We start from the raw sequence: 24,839 nt of genomic DNA, 5'->3' as shown, positions 1-24,839 counted from the left end.
TGTTTACTAACTTCAGAATTAAATAACGTTGTATGTCATAAGTTGAAAGCTGCAACAGTTCAAGGCGGCACACAATACAAACTGTTGAGGTGAGTTAAGCTTTATTCTAAAATCATAGCGGCTTTTATTTTTTATCACCACAGATATGGGATTTGGCTGACCCGGAGGGTAAAGGATACTTGGATAAGCAGGTAAATTAAGTCGTAGAATTATTTTGGTTGGAAAAACCATCTAGGATCATTGAGTCCAGCCATTGACCTAACTACTGTGGACGCTAAACCATGTCTCCAACTGCTGTGTCCACATGTTTCTTGAACACTTCCAGGGATGGTGACTCCACCACCTCCCTGGACAGCCTGTTCCAATCCCTGACCACTCTTGCAGGAAAGAAATTGTTCCTCATGTCCAACCTAAACCTCTTCTGGTGCAAATTGAGCCTGTTTCTTCTTGTCCTATCACTTGCTACCAGGGAGAAGAGACCAACCCCCATTTTGCTCCAGCCTTCTTTCAGGGAGTGGTAGAGTGAGCCTTCTTTTCTCCAGGCTGAACTTCTCGTAACATTTACGCTTTAGACTGTGCAGCAGCTTTGTTGCCCTTCACTGGACCTACTCCAGCAACTCAGTGTCCTTGGAGTGAGCGCCCTAAACTGAATCCAGTACTCAAGGTGTGGCGTCCCCAGTGTTGACCTCAAGGATAAGCTTATCCTGAGCTTGTTTTTCTAAAGCTTTCACTTACAAAATTAATTTTTTCCCCAGCACTGCCTCATATCCTAGTATCTTACTTAGTGAGGCTGCTTGAGAAATTTAGATCTAAATTCTGTCTCAGTGTTTGTGATATATAGGTACATGGTTATTTTCTTGCACCAGTGCAAACTATGGTTTTAGGGTTTATTTTAGAAGTCTTTCTTGCATGAAAAAATACAACTAGCGTTACTAAATATGGCTTGGACTATCACATACCAAGTTACTTGCAGGTGTGCATAATTTACTTTAAAATATTATTATTTTAAAAATTAACTGTTGACATTTGCTTTATTGTGGGAGAGTCCTTCTTAAAACGTAGCTTTGAAGTCTTCTGCTTTGTTCCATGTTACTGTGAAGATTTGTTTGAATTGTCTTTCAGAGCAGTGAGGTAGTTGTCACTGAACATGCTGTTGTTGCCATACTTCCCTGAGCTGCACGTGTACATCAGTGGGTTATTGGAGATTGACTCAGGCTGGGTTTGACAGCAGACATTGTTTTTTGCAGGGTTTCTATGTTGCGTTGCGCCTTGTAGCATGTGCACAGAATGGCCACGACGTTAACCTGAGCAGTCTGAACTTGACTGTGCCACCTCCTAAATTTGTAAGTAACACACCAAAATGTCTATATATGTTACATGAGAACTAAGGCTTTAGCTGGAGTGCTGGAACCATGGCATCATAGAATGGTTTGGGTTGGAAGGGACCTTGAAGGTCGTCTAGTTCTAATCCTCTGCCATGGGCAGGGATACCTCATACTAGATCAGGCTGCTCAAAGCCTCATCCAACCTGGCTTTGAATACCTTCAGGCTTGGAGCCTCCACTACTTCTCTGGGCAACCTGTTCCAGTGCAGAATTATCATCTTCCTCATGAATGTCTTGCTTCTGAGACCTCAGGCTGCTGTTCCTTATAACTGCAGTCATAGCTGCCATAGCCATGGCTTCCTGAATAAGATGTACCAGTCCCTTCCTGCACTGCAAAACTGGTGCAAGTTTAACTATAGTCAGTGTGGTCAGGAAGCTGATGTGGCTAAATTCTATATTTATGGGGAAAAAAACACATTTTGGGCTAGATCAACAGGATTGTGTAGGAAAGGGTATGAGTGCAGCTTTGCATGTAGTGGCTGCTGTGGAACCGCCTTTAGCTTGTCTTAGTTCCCTTCTGAGGTACCAAGCGTACCTAATGCCCTCATCAAAGTACTGTCACAGTATAAATCAGTGTGACTTATATTTTTTATCTGGGTACATGTGTGCTTTTTTATGTGTAGTTAAGTCATGTCTATAAACATCTCTTAAAGCAGTTAGTAAGGATTAGAAAAAGTGGTGTATGTGTTTTGTATATATATATATATATATATATATATGCGTATAAATGAAATCTTCTTTGATTTTTAGCATGATACTAGCAGTCCTTTGCTGATCACACCACCTTCAACAGAGACTCACTGGGCTGTTAGGGTAAGTGTGAAAGACAAAATATTCCATCTATTCTTTAAAAGGAAATATTTTCCTTGCCTGTAATTTTGACAGTGAGAGAATTTAGTATGCATTTCCCATTTCCGGTCCTCCCTTTCTGACGCCAGACTTGTGCACAACAGAGAATATTGAGCTATAGTTTTAGATTTGAAATAAGCATTAAACAAGCCTCTGACAACCAGTGGTGTGATGTTTTTAGGACACAATCTTCTGCCTGGGTTTCATCCAGAATCCCAGTAGCAGGCACTTTCATGTGTGTATAAAGGAACCCCACTGAGAGCAGCAAAGCATTTTGCTAAATCCAGCCTGAAGTATTAATTTAAAGCTTGAGTTTGTATGTTCTAATTAGCATTCAGTGATACACTATATATATATCACTGGATAAAAGTGACCTCTGATACATATATGGGGATATTTAATGGTGTATTCTGTATTTATTGTTGTACTTAGCATGTTGTACTTTAAGGTAGGAAGCAAATTACTGGGGAATAATAGTGTTTAGCTCTACAGAGTTTTTTGAAGTTTGTTTGAAACCTAGGCAGCAGTGTTTGAATGCTTTGTCCTTTAGAATGCTGCAGGAACACATCTTGTATGCTCTTAGTTCTCATGACTTTAGCCTTGAAGTTAAGTTCTTAAAATCTAGTTCCATGGGGTTTAAATTTAAATAGTGTGATGGCACTTGCAAGAAAGCTTGGCAAGTTAGTATCAATACATTACTGACCAAATTTAACTTCTTGCAAATTCTCATTTTCAACACTCACACAGGCACACTTTTTTACTTATTCAGGCTATTTCTTACCAACTAGGTGGAAGAAAAAGCAAAGTTTGATGGTATTTTTGAAAGCCTTTTGCCAGTAAATGGTTTACTTTCAGGAGACAAAGTAAAACCAGTACTGATGAATTCAAAGCTACCTCTTGATATCCTAGGAAGGGTAAGTACACTGTTAAAATGTAGCTATTCTCTGCCTAGCTTCTCATAGTTGCAATGTTAAATATTTAAATGTAACTTGCCAACATCAGATCAGGTTTTGGCTGAGATTTTACATTGAGGGCATGCTGTAAAGCAAGAACATTAAGTAGGCTCTGAAGTCTTCCACTCAGAAATGAGTAATTTGTGCCCTAGAGTAGATTTGCTTAATTATGTCTGTATTCATTTTAAGAGCTGAAAATTTTTCTTTTGATTGTTTTGATTCACACCGACACACAACCTTAGCTCTTCTAAGCCATAGTAGCTGTTACAGCATTATACTCCATCGTGTTGTCCTTTTTCCAAACGCAAGTGGTAAGACATGCCATTACATCTACTCACTGTACAAGAGAACACTTTAAAACATCCCAGTTTACTGTAGCTGTCAAACTGTCAAGTATTTTTTCAAGTGTATTTATAAATAGTTCTGTGATCTGAGTTTAATGCATCCATTGCATATTAGCAAGGGAAGCAAACCTTAAAGCATTTATCTGCTTCCGTATAAAACGTATTCTTTAATGTTTTGCCTATTGATATGACTGAGAATGGATACATTCTACGCAAGAGCTTTATCTGCATGATATATTTTCATCTCTTTAGGAAGAACTGCCCCTTCTCTTTATTATCTACAATATCTAAGTATGACTTGTTTTAATTCTGTACTTGAATATTATGGAGTACTCAGTCTTGAAAGGCTTTGTGTTTATCATGTTATTCTCACGGTAGAAGTTCAGGAAGCATGTTCCTGTTCCAGAAGAGTTTGCCAATGAGATAGGGGACCGAGGAAGTGGGCAACAGACTACTCAAAGAGCTTAAATTTGTACAGTGATGAAGCTGGGAGCAGAGCTCAGATAGTTGAGCCTCATTTCTTAGCTTTCTGTTCACTCTTCTTTGCTGTGTCCAAGTCATATTGATGATTCAACAGTGATCGCTGATTGCTAAGTATTAGAGCACACAAAGTTTTATATCCTTCTCAGTCTGCTGCAAGTTTTATTGACTGTACTTCTATCATAACTGCTATAGGTCTGGGATCTCAGTGATATTGATAAAGATGGTCACTTGGACAAGGACGAATTTGCTGTGGTAGGTTGCTTTAAATTCTCAATTCAGTGTGCCTGCTAGAGCAAGTAGCTCATTTTTTTCTCAAGAGCACTGCAGGTTTTTCTGCTGCAGTTGACTTGTGTAAGCTGTCCACATGGAGCTATTAAACAACCTTTCTCAAATCCATCTATTGACTCTTCCCTGTGTCATCGAGACAAAACTTCTTGGAATTACATCCAAAATTGTCTGCTCTGATTTAAAATCTCTGTGGTGGGTTGGAAATTCCAAACACCTCCCCCCCCCCCAACATTAACTTTACCAGACTAGCTCAGTTTGGAAGCAAATGGAGCTATATTTACAAGCAAAACTACAGTCTACAATAGAATGCAATGAATATATACAATTATACAGTATTTACAATATTTACAAGTATTTACAATTAACAAAACAGCACAAACCCCACCCTGGCCTAAAGACCAGGGAAAGCTGACTCCCCCTCTCTACCTCCCCCTGACAAAAGGAAAGAGAGAGAAAGAAGCAGATAAGGTTAATACCAGACCAAGCAGTCAAGGTCAGCAGAGGCATGTTAGAAATCCTCCCAGCAAAAGAAGCAAGAAGAGAGCACTCTGCACCGTGCTACCCCAACAGAACTGAACATTGCTTTGGGAACTAAATCTCAAGGGAGCTATCCCTCCAATGGAATTGTTTAGAATAATGATTATTTTTCCTTTTTACACCCAATAGTGATTTATTTACATTTTTACTACTTTCTGCTCATGATCTGTGAAAAATTTTTAAAGGTGTAGCTTAAAGCCAGCACAATCCCTGATCTCAGTCTTTGTTTCCCTAACAGGTAAATGAAACACCGAAAATCTTGTTGCTTTTTTTCCTAATTGTTAATATTATCTGACCTTTTTGCCTTTGCAGGCAATGCATTTGGTTTATAGAGCTCTTGAGAAAGAGCCAGTTCCTTCACTATTACCCCCTTCTCTCATACCACCTTCTAAAAGAAAGAAGATGTCTGTCTTTCCTGGTGCAGTTTCTGTTCTCCCTGCAAGTCCTCCACCAAAAGATAGCCTCCGTTCTACCCCATCTCATGGTAGCGCCAACAGTCTAAATAGCACGGGGAGTTTGTCTCCCAAGCACAGCATCAAGCAAGCACAGGTAATTTTTTTTTTTCCCTCTCCTCTCTGGTTGTTCTTGTTTCTTTGTTTTTGTATCAGTAAACTGCAGGGGAAAAAAACCTTTTTAATTTCTGCCTTGTGAATGCTTTTCTGAGAATATGTTCTTGGGTGATTTGGGTGGAGGAAATGAAATGAGAACGACAAGAATTGGAATAATGGAGGAAGGAAAGGTGAATTTTAGGAGGAGGGACCACGAGGTGGCAAATCTAATGGGAATTTTCACTTTTCACAGCAAGTGAAACCGTGGAAAGGTTTTATTCATCTATCTGCTTCTATACCAAAGAAATCATTAGTCTACCTTTTAAAGCACCTGCATTGTTAGCATGAGGACTTACTATGCCTAGTTGGGTCCATATTTCCAAAGAATGAATGCTTTTCATAAAATCACAAAATGGATTGGTTTGGAAGGAACCTTGAAGATCATCTAATTCTAACTCCTTGCCATGGGCAGGGATGTCTCCTACTAGGCCAGGTTGCTCAAGGCCCTTAATATGCCACACCATCCAACCTGCCTTTGAACACTTAAGGCTTGGAGTTTCTCTGTGCAACCTGTTCCAGTGTCTCACCACCCTCATGGGGGAAGAATTTTTACCTGATCGATAGCTGTTCATCAGCACTTCTAATTCAGATTGAAAGGATCAAGCTGAAACATTAATAGGAAAAGGGGAAATATTTGTTTACTAATCAGATTTCATTGTGCAAGGTGTTCAGCATATCTGAATGGTGTTGTGTATACTCTGTGTGTTGATGGGGACACTCTACCTTCTTTTGAAATCTACAACCTTGTCTTCCAGCCCTCTGTGAACTGGGTGGTACCAGTGTCTGAAAAAGTGCGTTATGATGAAATTTTCTTAAAAACAGACACTGACATGGATGGGTTTGTGAGTGGCCAAGAAGTAAAGGACATTTTTATGCATTCAGGTCTGTCTCAGAATCTCCTAGCACATATATGGTAAGAATTCCCTGGTAGCTGTGTTTTTGTAACATGCTGGTCTATCCATGCAGAATTGTGTTCCTAATGTTAAAAAATCCACAAACTAAAGCAAAACCCAACTTCTTCTTCTGTTGCCCTACTGCACTAAGTGGACTTTATGGAAAAACAAGGGCGAAATAAGTACTCACTTTGCTTTTCTGGGACAGGAGTATAGGCCAGCCTGTGAATTGTGGTTGTTTTTTGGAGTTATAATGCTCTAAATATTTTCTCAGAGTAGTGCTCTTCTATTCACTTAATAAGTCTAATAAAATCCTGCTCTGTTTATGGAACTTTTTCACTAGAGTAAGCAAGCTCTGATTGGGCTGAATCTAAAGGAAATTACATGAATATCTGTATTTTGGGCTTGTTGGTAGAGAAGAAACAAGCTTTTCTTGTTTTTAAGTATGATCTCTTTTTTACTAGGGCTTTGGCAGACACAAGACAGATGGGAAAGCTGAGCAAAGATCAGTTTGCACTAGCAATGTATCTCATTCAGCAGAAGGTCAGTAAAGGGATTGATCCTCCACAAGTGTTGTCTCCAGATATGATCCCTCCCACAGAGAGAAACACTCCGATACAAGTAAGTCATGGATTATTTGTAGATAATACTGAGCTTCTGTGTTTTGAAGGTAATGAATTTTGAGAGCTAATGTTACAAATAATTTTTTTTGTAGTTTTATGGTAAAAGATTGCCTTTTTTATTTCCTCTTACAAAATTCTTTAGCATTTGAAAATATACACAGATTTTTAACAGTGCAAGACAATAAAGGAAAATGCAGTAGAATATTTCATAAATAAAGGAAAAATAATGCTGAGAAAAGTCTATCATGACTCCTTTCATAGAGAATTGTTGGGATTTTTTTTAGCTTTCACAGGATCACAGAATGTTAGGGGCTGGAAGGGACCTTGAAAGATCACCCAGTCCAAACCCCCTGCCAGAGCAGGATCATCTAGGACAGGTCACACAGGAACACATCCGGGCAGGTTTTGAGTGTCTCCAGAGAGGGAGACCCCATCACATCCCTGGGCAGCCTGCTCCAGTGCTCTGTCACCCTCACAGTGAAAAAGCAACTGTTAAAAGCTGTTTTAGTAGCCTGTCCCTGACTGTGAGCAGAACTAAATTCCACCCATGAAAACAGAAAATTTTTGAATGGCTAAATGAAAAGTGCCTAGTTTCTGGGAACTGGTGGTTGATTCAACTCTTGCAGCATGACAGTCCACAGTCCTGTGTCTATCACTGTTAGTACCATTTTACTGAAGCATCTGGTCTTTCACTGAACCCTGCTTTGTTCCTGTCCTTAATAGTGTCTCTGTATTTCTGAAATTTAAATGAATAAATACCTCTGTCATGTCAATGTCATTTTTTCTATCAACTATTAAGGTGTTTGGTTTTTTTTTTCTTTTTGGTTTTCCCTAACCAGAAAGCCTCAAGACTCTACATATGCTTTAACTGTTGCTGTTGCTGGTCCTATATTCTCTTTAAGGTTTTTCCTATATCCTTTTCCTGTAGACTCTGTCAGGTTACTTGACCCCTGTAGGAACTGAGATCTCAGCACTAACAGAAATGCGTCGTGTGAGTAATTGTTAATGTCCAAAAGAATTTTGTTTGAATGTGCTACTTGTAACATCAAAGGGTTTATTTCTTCACCTTCTACTGTCTCTTTGCTCTCGTGTTCTGTGGCACTTGCTCTTGGCATGATGATAACATCACAGCAGAGTGAAGTTAAAAGGAACAGCTGTTGACCTGGTGATTCTGCTTCCTTCCACAATTTGAGATGTGCTGTTCTGGCAGGAAGTTCTTTGACAGGCAGCTGAGCCTTGGCATATTAAAGTTTCTCCTGGACTAGCTCTCTGGAGCTGTTGGCCATAAATACACCTTGGTGCAAGAACTTTAAGCTTCCCATTATTTTCAGTTCATTGTATCCCTTTTTTTTTTTGTCTCTTTAAATCTGCTCTGGTTTTAGCTGAATATCACGTGAAAGAAACTGTGCTGCTCTTCACATAGCAGATCAGTTTTCTGCTCATTTGGAGCAATGACTGTTTTCCCAATCAGTGCAGCCACTCGATTTAACTTACTTCATAATAAAACTGAGTAACACGTTACTATGGTCCTGCACAGCTTATAGCACAGGTCTCAGCAAACATGAGCCTGAAAATAAAGAACTGATAGTAGAAGCTTTTGATTTGCTAGCTTGAAGAATTAGTATGGATTGCCATTGTTACTTATAAATACTTAATGACATATTAACAAAAGAAATGCTCACCCAAGAGAGAGGACTTAATGAACGCATTTAAGCTGCAGAGTCACCTACAGTTGCATGAAAAAAGTCACATTTTACTGTGCTATTTGTTTGTAGATTTTTGGCTGGGTTCTTGAGGGTTTTATATAGAATAAAGCTAAACTGTTCTGTGGTTGTCATAGCAATCTCAAAGTGAGCAAACAAGCAAACTGTGTTTCTTCTACTCAAAATACTATTTGAAGATGATAGGTCTCCGGTTTGTCCTAGCAGTGAGTTCAGTCTTGCAGTTTTTGCTCAGTTGCAGTGATTATATTTTTTTTCAAAGAAGTTTTTGTGCTACTGACAAATTTTGTACCAAATGCTGAGATCCTTTTTTAATCACTTCTAATGACAATTTTTTTGCCTGAAATGCAAGGGATACTCTCTGCATCTTCCCTGCTCTACACCTGAATGGCCGTAGAAATGATGTGCTGAGAAGTGGTTATAATTGCAGACATTTGCATGAACAGAAGGTGACTGAAATTACAATCTGACTTCTTTAAGTTCCCTGGAAGCTTCGCTATTGTCTATAGCAAAGATGGGGGTTCACATTCTGAATGTTAAACTCTACCATTGCCTGCAGTTTTGCTGTCAACATTGTGCATGTCCTTTAACTGCTGTGTATTTCCTATCCCATCTTTTCCATGGGCATAGAGAAAATTACTGTGTTTCGCAGGCAGAATTGCGTGGCATGCTCAGTGGTTGTTGCATAATAACCTGATGCCTCCCATAGAATTTTCCCAATGCACATAATGAGGATTGTGTTCCACCTCTCTCCTCAGCCTTTGCAAAGGAAAATCTCTGATAACTTGGCCTTTTAACAGCGTGTTTTATTCTTAACAGGATAGTTCAAGTTCTGTTGGATCAGGAGAATTTACAGGGGTGAAAGAACTGGATGACATTAGTCAAGAAATTGCACAGCTGCAGAGGTACTGATGTGTCCATTACTTTTGGGTTTTTATAGACAGTTTATTATTGCTTGTGGCTGAAGTTCGTAGATGCATAGAATGGTCTGGGTTAGAAGGGACCTTAAGGACAACCTAGTTCTAACCCCACTGCTATGAGCAAGGACATCTCCTACTAGACCAGTTTGCTCAAGGCCTTGTCCAACCTGGCTTTGAACTCCTCCAGGCTTGGAGCCTACACTGGCTCCAACCTGTTCTCTGGGCAACCTGTTCCACTGCCTCACCACTCATGGGGAAGAATTTCTTTCTAATGTCTCATCTAAATCCAGCTTCTTCTATTTTGAAGCCATCACCTGTCATCCCATCACTCCAGACTTTGTAACAAGTCCCTCTGCAGCTCTCCTGTAGCCCCCTTCAAATACTGAAAGGCTGCTCTAAGGCCTCCCTGGAGCTGATGGCAAATCTCCCACTCATAACCTAGTTAATTCTGTAAAGCCATCTTAGATTCTATCAGGTAACTTCAGAAGATGGGCTATGGAACAGAGTATTTTATGAAGAATAATTGATACATAGATGCCCTTACTCCTTTAAAGAATGTATCAGGCTATAGACTGGCATTTTTGGCTGCATGGTGTTTCCAGAATAATGTTGAATTGATTTTTGTGTGTGTGTGTGCATGTGTTGTATTCTTTAATCATTAAGCCCATGAACTAATCTTGTGCTTGAATATCTTACAGAGAAAAATATTCATTGGAGCAGGACATTAGGGAAAAGGAAGAATCAATCAGACAGAAAACCAATGAAGTTCAGGTAAAAACTCTGTTTATAATTATTATTTTTCATTGTAATCTAAAATAACATACAGGGAATTAAGCATTCTTTCTTACCTTTCCTTACCTTACTTGTGGGAAAGTCTTTCCTCTGGTGGGATTTTCCTGTAACTTGAAGACCTGTATTCTCCTGTTTTGCCTCGCCAATGTTTGTTTTGATGCTGGTTAATGTAAACAGAAGATGATACATGAACAGTTTCAAATGTCTTTTTTGTTAGTGTTTGACTGTAATTTAGGAGATCATTGATAATTAGGATGGCTTTATTACATGTGCTGTGTCACCATCTCTGTCCATCATGTGGGCCCTGATTTGTTTCCTGATGTCTTAAACAAGTTCCTGCAGAAACAGGAGGCAGTAGCCTATATGACGTAGAAAATCTTCTGGATTTTGCTAGCTGCTTTGTCTATGGTTGATCATTCCTATAAGACTACTGCTAGATGTAAGTAACAAACTGTGGACTTTTCCTCAGGAGCTGCAAAATGATTTAGATAGGGAGACAAGTAACTTGCAAGAGCTAGAGGCTCAGAAACAAGATGCCCAAGACCGCTTGGATGAAATGGACCAGCAGAAAGCCAAACTGAAAGATATGCTGAATGATGTGAGGCAGAAATGCCAGGAAGAAACACAGGTGGTGAGTGCATTAATTCCATATATGCTCAAGAGTATTGTGTCTTTTGGTGAAGGAAATTCTATTTGTTTAATGAATAAGCTTGCTTGGTTTTTTTCATTTTTACCATAAATAGAAATTTCTACACAAATACAGAGGTCCAAGAAAGGATTTTGCTAATCTAAATACCTTTCATAGTAGTCATAGAAGGGGAGTTGAACCAGGTGATCTCCAGAGGTCCCTTTCTATGTAGAGTGTTACTGTTCTTTGAACATATGAAACACTTATTCTAACTAATGCAGTATTCCTGACTCAGGAGACAGTCCCTGGGCAATGGTGCATATTTGGCCACTAAACCTCATCAATATGGTGAGTTAAAAGTGAGTTTTCAGGGCATAAAATTGCCAGAGTAGCTGATATGTTACCTCAGTGTAGAAACTTAGTGTGTAAGGTCATGGAAGAAAGCGTATAAGGAGAGGCCTATGCAACTGTGTAGTTTTGACTCTTAGCAGCGTTAAAAATCTGTTTTATAATACTTGATAAATGCTTGGATCAAACACAAGTTCTGAAAACTACAAAGTAACCATCTAAGAAACACCTCTTAATTACCTTTATAATTAGTGTGGTGTTTCTTTCCTTTACTATTTCTTGATTTTACTGAATGTCCTGTGTAGTTTTTTCAAGGATTTTGGATAACATAATAAGAAGCATGCAGTTATATCAAGTTCTTATCTTCCTTAACAGTCATAGGTTGCTTTACAACTTTCCATATAGTCTTATAGTTTATCAAATTTCACTCTGATTATTTTAACACTTTGTTTCAGATTTCATCACTAAAAATGCAGATTCAATCTCAGGAATCCGATTTAAAATTACAGGAAGATGACCTTAACAGAGCAAAAGCAGAGCTGAATCGCCTCCAGCAAGAAGAGACTCAGCTAGAGCAGAGTATCCAGGCTGGAAAAGTGCAGCTTGAAACAATAATCAAATCTTTAAAGTCAACACAGGAAGAAATAAACCAGGTATTCACTGTACTTTGTACAGCTGCTTTTTTGCTTCTTGAATGGCTAAGAGTTGGACATCCTAGGAAGATTATTTTTCAGAAGAGAAAAAATAAACCAACAGTGGTTCATGAAAAGAGAGGCCTTTTTTGGACTGGTGCTTAGTAGGTTAATTCCCAGTTTGAGTTTGGTGGGGGGGAAATTACAACTGTCTGGCAACCATGATTTGAACGTGTAAGTTAACAAAGCATTTTTCACTACTTAGGCAAGAAGTAAGCTTTCTCAGCTTCAAGAGAGCCATCAAGAAGTCAATAAGAGTATAGAAGAATATAATGAAGCTCTCAATGGGATTCATGGTGGTAGTCTGACAAACTTAGCAGACATAAGTGAAGGCCTTGGGCAGACAGAAAGAAGCAATTACGGAGCTATGGTAAAAAAAACCCTACTGATTTTTAATGTATTTTACAATCATTATGTTTGTAACTTACTCTTATTCTGAACTAGTTAAGATGTTTAGTTGGCTTTTGCTATGTTGGTCAATATCCTGAGCCCTGCAGGGCTAAGGTTTTAATGCTGGTGGCAAACCTGAAGCTTTGGGTTAGATCTTTTGTTAGGATTTTGTGCCTGTAGAACTGGGATATGTAGCAGGGATATGTAAGCAAACTGTAGTTTTGGAAACAAAAAGAAAAGGTTGAGCTAAACCTTCATTTGTAACCTGTCACACCTTTAGTTTCAGGAAGTAGCTAGGACTTTTTTTCCAGGTCAGATGTTTGGTGTTTTTCTTCTAAGCTCTCTAGTTTACCAAGGTGATACCTTCTCTTGTTGTAAACTTCCCTTTAATCACATATTTCTTATTTCTTAAAGAAGCTATACAGATTTCTCCTGTTCAGTGACCTCTGTTTATTACTTGTTTCAGAAAAAACACATTCCTTTCTCAAAATGCATAGATAGTTCTCTTCTGCTTAAACAATTCCAGCATCATTTGGTCTCCTTTGTTTTCATTTAATCAGTATTTTTCCCTATTCATAAGATCCTTCAAATTTTTTCAATTTCTTTTGTGTATTGTTCATTTGGATGTTTAATAATACTCTAAAGCAAAAGGTTTTTCAAATTTTAAGCCTATTTCTGCACTTTAAATACAAAAATTGTATACTTGCTTGATTATATTTGCACATCTCCTCGGTGCTTCTGCATTAGGGAAGCATTTTCCAGAATGTTTATAAGCACATTACTTACCATAGGTTCAGTATGAAGTTAAATATGTGTAATGTATGGTATATTTAGAAATGTTCATCAGGCTTGCTACTTTTATGTGCTATGTTACACTTTCTCTGTAAAATTTAAGTGCTCAGAAGAAGAAAAGTGTAGATGAAAACCAACAAGACATTGAGAGACATTTCAGTGCTTAGTTTCTGTGCTTGCAGGGCTGGCCTAAGCATGATGTTTAATTTCCAGTGACAACTTCCAGATCTTTCTCTTATTTGCAAAACCTGAGAATCACTGGGCAAAAACTCCAGTACATGTTCATAGTAAATCTTTTTTTCAATCATTCTGTCCTTTCCTGTTGCTTAAGTCTTTCCTCTTCTTCCCTCTCTCCCTCCTTTCCTTCCTTCCTCCATTCTTGCTGTTTTGGGGACTTCTTCAGCAGTTAAACTTTTTGTTGTTTTATGTTTTGTATCTTTCCATGTTCTGTGTAGCCTTGGGCTACGTATTTCTTTCTACTGTGTAATGACTTATGCTTAGAAGCCACGTACTCTGAAAGTTGTTTAGGAAGTGATTTTTAAGATCATTAAATAGGAATCAAGGTACCACAGATTTTCTACTGAATGAATAACTGAGGACTTTAATCATGGTGAGCTGCTGTAATGTTTCTCCTCTTAATTTTTAGGATGATCCTTTTAAGAATAAAGCCTTGATGTTTACCAATAATACACAAGAATTGCGTACAGACCCATTCCAGTCAGAGGATCCTTTCAGATCTGACCCGTTTAAGGGAGCAGACCCTTTCAAAGGCAGTAAGTGACCAATGGCTTACGTGAGACCTTGAAGAACAATTGTTGAGTAAATTATATTTTCACAGACTTTAATCACATTACTAAATAGTGGATAAAACAAATGATTTTTCTATTCTGCATAGGTGACCCATTCCAGCATGATCCTTTTGCAGAACAGCCACCTGCTCCAGCAGGTAAAAGCCCTTTTGAAGACAGGACAGGTGTGATCTAAACAATTTCTAGCAAAACACAAAAGTTTTCCACGGTTTCCCTGGCTTCAGATTTTTGGTTTGCATGTGGGCATAAAGAAACCTGACAGGGTGTTCAGGATCAATATGGTAATGTCATGCATGTAACTCTTTAACAAATCTGTAGCCCTAACATAAACACGTACTTGCTCAAACTTAGTAAATACCCTGTTTAAATAGATATCTAGAAGTTTACGAAATTTACCAAGTTGTTACATGTTTTAATTAGAAAAATTACAGGTCAATTACTGAACAGTTCATGATGGACACGCAAGGTGCTACATTCTACTTACCTTTTACTACTCCTCCTAGACCCATTTGGAGGCGATCCATTTAAGGAAAGTGATCTATTTCATACTTCTGCACCTGAAGATTTCTTCAAGAAACCAGGGAAGAGTGACCCATTTACCTCAGATCCATTCACAAAACCCCCTGCTTTACCCTCCAAGGTCAGTAATTTTTGAATCTACACATAATAGATGTCTTTACTTTTCTGAAGGCTAAAAGGATTGACATATGACTAAATACTTTTCTCCCAGAGGATGAAATATCATTAATTTTACTCTTAAGAACTCAGGTATGGATTGTTATGGTAATCAACAGTTTGTTCTCTGTATCTCCATGATAGTCATATGTATTCACCATGAAGATGCAGTTAGGTGTTTTTTTTTTGGGGTTCACCACCCCTGCCGCCTCTGGGAATTTCAAGCAGGCAGCATCATGAGTGAATATTCACACCAATGCCTCCTAATCATCAGTGTTTTTATTTGTGCAGTCATGTAGTGCATTGGATAGGGGTTGTACTGAGCTAACAACTCTTCTGAAGGTGAAGAGAACTATGAACGCTGTCTGTTTAAAATAAAGAAGTGATATAGAGACTCTGAATTAATGTAAATCCCTGATCTTTAGGACAAGAGGAAATGGCCTTAAGTTGTGTCAGGAAAGGTTTAGATTGTATTTTAGAACAAACTTTTTCACTAAAAGGGTTTTCAAACACTGGACCAGGCTCCCCAGGGAGGTGGCTGAATTCCCAGCCCCAGAGGTGTTTAAAAGCCACAGAGACATGCTGAAGAACATGGTTTAGCACCAGCCTTGGTAGACTTGATGATCTTAAAGGTCTTTTCCAACCACAATGACTCTCTGATGCTATGAATCTCTGTTGTTCAGAGACTGGACACGTTTCTTATTTTGCACTGGTAACTACTATTGCCTCTATTTCAGCGTGATATACTTTATTTGAAATGTGTTTCACTTGTAGGTGCTTGGTACTCTGTTCAAGGATATCAATAGTGAAATGCACTGATAATGCAATTTTCATATAATCAGCCAGTTTTATCCTACTATATGGTCACTGAACAAAGTGTTCTGAGATTGGAGTTCATTTATCTTAGAACAAGAGATTTTGATATGCATAAAAAGACAAATGCACAGTACAGCAGAACAATAACTATGTGTATCTGTTCTTATTTAGCCTGACCCTTTTGAAAGCAGTGATCCTTTTACGTTTTCCAGTGTCCCTTCAAAAGGTCCAGGTAAGAAGAAAAAAAATTTGCTTTTGAAGATGACTAGGGAGGTATCTCTTTATGAAAGAAGAATCAAATGTAAAAGTTGAGAATGAAGAAAGTGTCCTGTGAACTGTTGGCAAAAATCATTGTGGCCCTATTACAGATTATGAAGATTAAGTGTTCACATATGCTATATACTCCACTCTTCTTATTGCTCCAAACAACTGGTAGAAAAAACCTGTTGTTTGATGGAGTTCTCTTTTAATATCTCATGCCAGGTCAAAATGCAAGTGCTTTTTAATCACCTGCCTAGTTTCATACTTCACTGGCACCAATCGTTCTTTGTAGTTGTTAAATATTATTTTAAATAACTTTGAGGGTTTTTTCTGTATCTGTTTCAGATCCATTTGGAACACTGGATCCATTTGGAAGTGGTGCTTTCAGTAGTGGTGAGGAATTTGCAGACTTCAGGCAGATGTCAGAGGTAAAAGTTACAGGGAAAGCAACTGTCCTTTTAAAAACATGTGTACAGATTTACAGGTTGGTTTGTTTGTTTTTGTTGTTTGTTTTTTTTCCTGAGGGTGTGATACAACTAACTTTTCAGCTGACGATTCACTTGGGTTTTTGGTTGTGGTTTTTTTTTTTCTAATCAACTGCACCAATTACTTAGCAAAGTGTTTTCCATCCATCTCAGATGTGGCAAAGTCTTGCCAAGGCTGGTAGATTCAGTAGCAATAAATCAACTTTTCGCAAACATTTTCAAGTACCGGAGAAGCCAAAGAAATAACTTCTAGTTCTCACCTGTAAGAAAAGATTTTTTTTTTCCTAGATATTAATTTATTTTCATGTCTGAACTTCCTCAAAGTCCTGAAGTCTGCTTCTTAGGTACTTCATCTCTGAGAGTATCCTGACTTGTTCTTAAACTTCTCTGTGAGTACAGGGAGCCAGAGGAAGGTAGAAAACAGGTTGTGCTGACGTTTCGTAGCTCTTTCTTACTGGTTTTGATGGGGGTTTTGATCTCCACGAGGTGGCAGCAGCCTTCACAAATATTCATGTGTTTGCCTTGAGTTCGGAGGTTTAGCGAAGGTCCAACTACGAGTTTTTGCTTTGCCCACAGAATTCCTCTTTCTTCTTTCCAGTATGATAAATTTGCCTGCATGGCATAATGTTTTGTGCCTTTTTTTTTTTAATCAGTACGAGAGTCCTTCACATGAGCCAACTGAATACAAGGAAGATTAAACTCTAAATGCATGGGTTTGGAATTTTCCCTGAGCTGTTACAAAGAAGACAAATAGCTCTGTGTAACTTAAGGAAAGCTTGGGGAAATGCTCTCCATTCTGCAATCCACCACGTTTTTGCAGTTTCTGTTACAGTGCTGTTTATTAGAGTGAAGGCCAGGCTGTATTATGACTGTTCATTGCCAAATAGTTTTACTTCCTTTTATATTTCTCATCAGCTTTTTGCTAGGACTAAAAGTCCAAGAACTGTTTTAGCAAGGAAGAGTATAAGCAGCTCTGAATGCCAGTGAAATCCCTGCACCTCTGTCAGTGGGTGTCAGCGTCTCACACCACTGACGTATTTCTGTACAGCTGTCCTCATTTTTTAAAGTTAATGTTTTTACTCAAGTTAACTTGTAGCTTTCATGAAACAACAAATATTCTACAACGTGCTTACCTTTTTTCTTTTCTTTTTTTCTCATGTAGTCAGTAGCTTCAGACCCCTTTGCCTTCTGTTTTGGAGGGATGGGATTCCCAGATGACCCTTTCAAAAGCAAACCAGACATGCCAGCATTGCCACCGAAGAAAAATGTCCCTCCACGACCCAAGCCACCCAGCGGTAAGGAGGTTTTCTTCTATTAATAGCCAGTTTCCTCCATTACTGGGGACATGTGGACAAGTTGACTGTCTTCTATCTCATTATCCTACCTTCCTGCATGTTTGAAATATATGAGATAATCAGTTAATTGGCAAAAATTGTCATAAAGCAGACTGAAACTCTTCAGATTGGAAAACAGATGATTAAGGACTGGTCTGACATCCGTAAAATCACTTGTGGCAGGAAAAAATGGGGGTGGGGGGTAGGAAATGCTATCTTTTTCCAAGAAGGCAACAAATGGAATTAGTAAATGGTACCATGGCACCTTCAAAATAAACAAAGAGGTTTGTTTTTAGACAATACTCTAAATTTTTTTTTTCTCCCAGAGAATATGATGTATTGAAAAATATTTAAAAGGGCCTATAAGAGAACTGAATAATTCATAGAAGAGAAATCCATCAGGGGCAATAGGGTCTGCCAGAAGCCAAAATACTCTCTCTGGCTCCAGTGTTGCTGATGGATGCAAGGTAGTTTGATGTCTGGCTGTATCTTTATCTTGTACTGATGGTCTTCCTGAGGCATCTGCCTCTAGATACTTACAAGAACAGGGGGTATAGGGCTAGGCAGACCTTTCCTGGTCTGTCCAGGTATCATCCTTCTTGCATTGCCATATTTCTGCACTATTGAAATATAACCCATTTTCTGAATATATGGCTCGTTCCTGCTTCAAGTCCATGATGTCTGGAAGTTCTTAAGAGAGGTAGGAATCTCCTCTATGTGGGGAGATTTAATAGAGATGAATGGAGATTCCTCTTCTAGTGGAGATTCAACTTCTACTTGTTGGCCCTACCAACAAGTAGAGATTTCCAAAACACTCAGCTACCAGTGAAACTGTCTTAAGAACTGAAGCCACTTTGGGCTGCTAGTTTCAAGTCTCCTTTTAACAACAGTGGTATAGTTCAGTGAATACTAGCAGTGAATGTTCAGTTGGATCAAAAATCTGATTCTGCTAATGAATAGGCACGTCATTTTACATCCAGCATGGGTCAACATTTAGTGTTCTCTTGTATCCACTGACAATGTTAGGAAGCACAATAGGACAAAAACATCCATTACTAATGTATCCCTGTCTAAATATATGGTTTGTCTGCCTTTCTGCTGGTGCATTTGGGAGCAAAGCAGGCACCCTGCACTCATCTTCTTTATACCAGGTGTAGATAACCTGGCTGGTTTTGCAAACCAGTTATGCTAGAACTAGCTCCTTGGATACTGTGAAAAGTGCTTTCTATTACTGGGGTATCCTGACATTGCTATTAACTAACACACAGATTGGAAAATATTATCTAATACAATAGACTTCTAGGCAGGTGTTATTTTGCTCCTATTACTGTGATTTTATTACTCAAGAGATGATGATACACACTACAACCTTTCAATCACATTATGGGGTTCTTTGTAGACGAGTGTTGATGAAGGTTTGTCAGGAAATGCTGTAGAACTGTGGAAAACTTCTTGAAGTGATCTGTTCCATTCTTGCTTCAGGTAAATATTTTCCACTATTGAAGTACTAGAGAGCCTTCAGTAATGGGAAAAAAACCCCAAACATGTGACGTTGACAAATATCAACTAACAGGACACAAATAAATAAAAGCAGAAATATATAAGCTAAAGCTAATCTTATTGCCATTATGAACACTTCTTTTTCTTTCTTTATTTGGTTTTCAAGGAGAATATGTGAGTGGCCATCTTACTAAGAAAGGTCTACATAAAATTTATTGTTTAAAAGGCTTACGTAAAGTTTAAAGAGTCAAATACTGAATATACCTATATTATCTCTTTCATGTGGTTGCTTTCTCTTTCTTGTTCAAAACATGGTTATTTCTAGCAAACACAGTGTGGTTGCAGGAGAGATGAGAAATATATGCCATAGGGTTGACTAGGTTTAGGAGTTTGTCTCTTGGTTCCCTCTTTTGTACATATGGAGGAATTTTGGAGAGCATTTAGCTTTAATGGTTTGTTTTGAATTTAGATTTGTACACTCAGCCTTCAGTCAGCTTTTTAAAAATATCGGTTTAAATGTGTTCCTTCCCCTCTGCTTTGGAGACACCAAAAGCAAATGTTGTTATGATAAAATAGGCTGAGGAGGAAACAAAGCAGGGGTGTTGTGTTGGGGGTTGGGGGGGGGGGGGGGCGCTTGTTTTTTGTTTTGGTGGTTTTGTTTTGTTTTTTGGTTTTTGGGGTTTTTTTAGAGCAAATGGGCCTCATGTGCTTATGCAGTTACACTCCTCCCTTCCTTCCACAACTAAGGCAATCTTCAGTGGTTAGTTCAAGCATGAGAAATTATATAGTGATGAAGTGTGATTCTGGCAAGAGATACAGGCCTACAAGTGGCTGTTAGAAATGGGAATGCTGCTCAGAAAACAAACAATGGACAAGAAACTTCCCATTGTTTCTTACCTTTCTCATTGTTCTGTATCTAATTAAAAAACAAGTAGGTGATAAAGATCTTGCTGAAGGATGGATAGATGTAAGTTACTACCAGGCAAATCTGTAGTTTGCTTTTCTGTTCCCATCAAAACTTTTCTTTCTGTTGAAAGGGGGATTTTTGATATGGAAAAGCACTTGATGGCTTGCTTGCATTTTGTTAGGCAGGTGCAAGGAAGATCTGATAGAAAGCTTTACTTCTGCTGTTAAGTAGAAACTCCTAACAAATATTTTTTGTTGAGCATGGAAAGACATCTGTTTTTCTAAAGAGGAGATGTGCTGCCCAGAGGGTTTGTGGAGACTTCTGTGGAGAGATTCCAAACTGACTTGAACATGGGCAACCTGTTCTGGGTGACCCTACTTTAGCAGGGGGTTGGACTCGATTTCCAGAGGTCCCTTCTGGCTCCCACCATGCTGGGAGTCTGGGTTTCTGTTGATAGGGGAAACAGGCAAAATCCATCAGACATTATTCCCAATTCAGTGCTTTTCTACATGTGGTTTTCCAGATGTTTGTGTGTTACAAGCCCTCTGATCAGTCTACCAAGGTACTACAGGGTGTCGTGGATCAGGGTGTGGACAAAGTGTGCCACAGTTCCCACCTGGCCCATGTGGACACTGTGTGCAACACCTGATCATAGGATCATAGGACCAGGGAAACACTGCAGACAGTCTCTGTTTACCATTAGTGAGGTCTGATCAAAAGGCCTTCAAATGTACCTGGAAATACCTGTCAAAGGTCTATGTAGTTCAGATTAGCTGCTCTTATAGAAAGGCTTTGGATATTTAAGGGAACTTCCCTGCTGCTACCATCTTTGTCAGTAGCAGGATTGCAGTAGGTAGTCATTATTTAGCCTTGTAAACCATGACTTGTTTGCTGTCTGCTTGTAAAGTGAAGAGTGGTTGATTGTTTTGGTTTGATTTACTTTAGTTGGTGTTTTAATTTTTTTTCAAAGCTTGGACATTGAGAAGCCGCTATCACCTGACTGTATTAGCAGCTGCTTCACAGCTGTCTGTGATTGTCGCTGTCTGGGATAGGCAAACACTTACTGGTGGCGTGGATTAGACACCCTTGAGGTCTGTTTCTTTCCCTTCTCGAAAAGTAAGGTTAAGGGAGAAGATGACAATCATGGGATAATCCCCTTAAAGCTGTATCTTGGGCTGAATCTCTCTTCATAAATCATTTACCTTCTTTCTCACTCCTCTTTGAACTGAACTTTTAGATGTTAGAGAGTTAAACTGATCCTTGCCTGGTCCAAAAGAAATTTGATTAAATGTTCTATTGTGTTTTTTCAATATCACTAAAGGTAAAGTGCAGAATCTTTAAAGATAATTGAAGAAAGGCTGATAAATCAATGAACAAAATCAGAGAAAGGCAAGGAGAAGGTGCTTCAGAAGCAGATATTGGTGTACATCGAAGTTCCAACATACCTGTTACATGCAAAGATATGAAAAATCAGCATCTCTGTCCCTTACCTGCTTTCAGATTCTTCTTTTAGATTGAGGAAGAACAGCTAAGCAACAGCTCCAGTTCCTCTGACTAGACTGTTCTAATAAAATCCCCAAGGCAGTTTGTGCATGTTCTTTCTCTTCAGGAATGCGTTCGCTGTCTGTGCAGTTCCTAATGGACATTAGGTTTTGTACAGCCCCTGTGGGACTTGGCTGAAGTAATTTGATATTCACCAGGTGGTAGTGAAGAACTTGAAGGTTTCTTGGGAGAGAAGTGAAAGGTTTTCTGTATTTATTGATGCAGCATTTTAAATAATGCTCAGAACACACAAAAAATGATCCAAATATAAACAGGATTGTGCTTAGTGTTTGGGGTTTGATAACATGATATTAATTGCTTGTACTAACAAAAATAATAGTAGTGTATGTTGATCTGCTTTAGCAAAGGTGCCCCGTGACAGGGATCTAAATTCCAGTGCAAATTATTTTGTCACAGCTGAGTTTTGTAGATTTTCAAGTAGATGTTATTTTGTGTCTCAGAGGATTCACTGTAGTGTTTAATACCACTGCACCACTTAACAACTGCACTACTTGTTGGGTTTGGTAGGACTTTTGTGTAATTAAAAATAAAAATATCTGAAAGAGCTGATAGATGGGAACTTGTCAGTTAAAATGGGTTTTGTACGTTCTCACAGATTAACAATTATGTTTTCTGCCCAGAGCTGCAGATTGAAATCAGTCAGAGCTCACCGCTAAGTAGTTTCTAGGTAAAAGTTGTTGATTACAAAAAGAGAGAAACAGATTTTTTTTTTCTCTTTTTTAAATTTTTTTTTTAAAGTACAGGAAGTTGCTGTGTGGGTGTCAGTGATTGGGTTATAAGTAAAATTCAATGCTCTAGTGCTTTGATCGTGAGACCTACTGCTTTTGCCCCACCCTTACCACTTCCTTTCCATGCAGCACCATGCATTCCACATTGCGGTTATAATAGTGCTGTTAACCAGTGATATTAGTGGGAGAACCTTCACCACTAACCAGTGCGTAACCTTCAACCTCTTCTAAATTTTTATTGCTTGCTTATAGTGGTTTTGACCTTTCTAACCTTGAAAGAACATAAAAGTCCTAAAAACACAGGGAGAAAATGTATTTTACAATTTCAGTGTGCTTTCTTCTTGCAATGATTATTTAATCCAACCAATTATTTTTACCACTCTAGCTTTTTTTTTATCTGTGTAAATATTGTAATTTATGCTAAGTATATTGTATATTAGTGACTCACAGAATCATAGAATCATTTTGGTTGGAAAAGGCTGTTAAGATCGTTGAGTACAACCATTCTATAAGGCTAAGTCTGGTGCTAAACCATGTCCCTCCGCACCACATCTCTGAGGCTTTGAAACACCTCCAGGGATGGGGACATACACATGCTTTTTAGTAGTGTTTGTTTCTCTATGCTGTGTCTTCAATATCTCCATTAGATGAAAATTAAGACTTTATAGTTTGTTCAGTGTCTTGCACAAAAAGCCATGTTAAAACCAAAGCCTGGTTGCTTTATTGCCTGCATTTGCCCATTTCATTTCTTGAAAGAAAATTCTGTCTGATGAATACAGAGCATTCAAACACGTCACATTTTTGTGGCCATTCTTTTTGGCCTGCACCATGTGCAATATCCCTGGAATATGAGTCTGCATACAACATTGCATCATGTATTTAGCCACTCAGTTTTTGAGAAGACAGAAGCCATGTGTAGTAGATGTGACCAGGAGTGATGAACGAAAGCTCTGTATTAATCAGGAAAAAGTGTACACTAATTCCCTTGCATGGGCGTACAGGAGCGTTGTTTATTTCTGAGTGGTACCACACACCTGTTTCCTCAGAGCATCTCAAGTACCCAGAGTTATTCACTGGTAGCATAGTGCCTGTTTACCTTCAGGCTTTTGCCTCGTCGGCAGCTGAGAGTGAAAACTTCAGCCTCAAAGTTTGACTGACAGGAAAGATTTTTTTTTTTCTATTTTTCATGCTTTCTAGAAGCCCTGACAGTTGCATTAGAGCACAGGCATCCCATGTTGGGTAGGATAAATGACTCATGGGTGGAGCACCTGCCCAGCCACAAACTAAAAATTCCATTCACGCTTTGATTCTGTTGTTTTTGCTGATCTCTCACAGTAATGATATTTCAGAAGTGATTATGAAAGGTTTTTCAGAATCTGTCTCAAAGCAGATTGTTCAGTTGGATGTGCAATGATTTATCTTCTCACCTTTCAAGAAGTTTGTATTTTTCAGAATATTTCTTTTGGGAAAAGGTTTCCAGAATAGCTCAAGGTGCAGATTTTGCAAATATTAAACAAAAACAGTTTTGAGGGTTTTTTTGCGTAGGAATTTTTTTTTCATTCTGTTACTAAAAATACATGTTGTGATTTTGTGCAAAGAGCATTATCACCAAAGAGCTGAGTTTGAAATGCAGTGCAGAAGAATACCTCTGAGTATTCTGCAGAAAATTGTTTTTAATGTTACTAATCTTCAAACACATTTTGAAAGCTGGTGATTATATTTCTGTATGTTCTAAAGCTCACAGTTTATGCACTTTTTAGTCCATGTCAGTGAAAGAGCTAGGTACTGGATAAAACATGCTGAGTAAATTAGGCATGATATGGTAGAGCGCCAAGGCACAGTCTCTGGAGTTCTCTGGATTAACACTTCCTCTATGTGAGAAGATCTAAGAGGCAGGAGCCCTGGTATTGTATGTTCAGGTATAATTGCAGGTATGGAGTGAACTCACACTGTCAGTATTTATTTTTATAGCACAACTCTGTCTTCTTAAAGCATATTTTTCACTTCAGAAAGTTTCCTGCAAAGGAGTATGTGTTCAGTGAAAGCTTAAAGTTGTGTCATCTCAATCTGCCCCATTTGCCTGTGACCACGCAGAGCCCAGTCTGCAAACACATGAAAATAGGCAGCTTCTCATCGTTCACTAGGAGGCTCTGGAAAGCAGAGAGTTAGGAGCAGTGTTGAAACGCAGAACAGAGATAGAGCTCTCCACGTTTTATTTCATTGTCAAGATCTTTTAATTCAGTAAGACAAATTCTGTAATTGCATTTTGCCAGTGCGTTGAACTAGAGATCTCAACCTTCAAGTTTGCTGCGGGGCATGAAATTAGATAAAGCCTTCAGATGGGTGGAGTTCACTCCAAGTTAACAGCATTTGCTGTGGTAAACCATTTTGTTCATCATCTCTTTTTGCTGAAGTGAGTCCTCGGTGTGGTTTGGGTGCACCACTTGGGTAACTGCTGAAACTGCTGTGGTTTCAGAATAAGACCTGTTTTGCCTTTTTCTGAACTTTTTTTCCCC

General features: G+C 38.7%; 1 protein-coding gene across 3 annotated transcripts in view; it reads left to right on the top strand.

Moving 5' to 3' along the window:
- Positions 1-24,839, top strand: part of EPS15L1 (epidermal growth factor receptor pathway substrate 15 like 1) — a 37,558-nt gene that overhangs the window by 5,530 nt on the left and 7,189 nt on the right. Inside the window, exons 4-22 of one of the 3 annotated variants that reach the window (XM_054396119.1) lie at positions 144-191; positions 1,248-1,343; positions 2,135-2,197; positions 3,022-3,147; positions 4,206-4,265; positions 5,151-5,387; positions 6,202-6,359; positions 6,804-6,960; positions 9,503-9,588; positions 10,302-10,374; positions 10,865-11,026; positions 11,827-12,024; positions 12,269-12,433; positions 13,892-14,015; positions 14,141-14,191; positions 14,558-14,694; positions 15,717-15,777; positions 16,152-16,234; positions 17,454-17,586. In XM_054396119.1, the coding sequence (XP_054252094.1) occupies positions 144-191; positions 1,248-1,343; positions 2,135-2,197; positions 3,022-3,147; positions 4,206-4,265; positions 5,151-5,387; positions 6,202-6,359; positions 6,804-6,960; positions 9,503-9,588; positions 10,302-10,374; positions 10,865-11,026; positions 11,827-12,024; positions 12,269-12,433; positions 13,892-14,015; positions 14,141-14,191; positions 14,558-14,694; positions 15,717-15,777; positions 16,152-16,234; positions 17,454-17,586 (2,218 nt within the window). Of the gene's footprint in view, positions 1-143; positions 192-1,247; positions 1,344-2,134; positions 2,198-3,021; positions 3,148-4,205; positions 4,266-5,150; positions 5,388-6,201; positions 6,360-6,803; positions 6,961-9,502; positions 9,589-10,301; positions 10,375-10,864; positions 11,027-11,826; positions 12,025-12,268; positions 12,434-13,891; positions 14,019-14,140; positions 14,192-14,557; positions 14,695-15,716; positions 15,778-16,151; positions 16,241-17,453; positions 17,587-24,839 lie in introns of all 3 variants that reach the window. The other 2 variants (XM_054396121.1, XM_054396120.1) reach the window with 2 other exon arrangements.

Source organism: Indicator indicator, chromosome 36 (assembly GCF_027791375.1).
Source record: "Indicator indicator isolate 239-I01 chromosome 36, UM_Iind_1.1, whole genome shotgun sequence".
NCBI classification, from domain to species: Eukaryota; Metazoa; Chordata; class Aves; order Piciformes; family Indicatoridae; genus Indicator; species Indicator indicator.
Note: the sequence above shows the minus strand (reverse complement) of the source record. Positions and strands in the feature narration are given on the sequence as shown.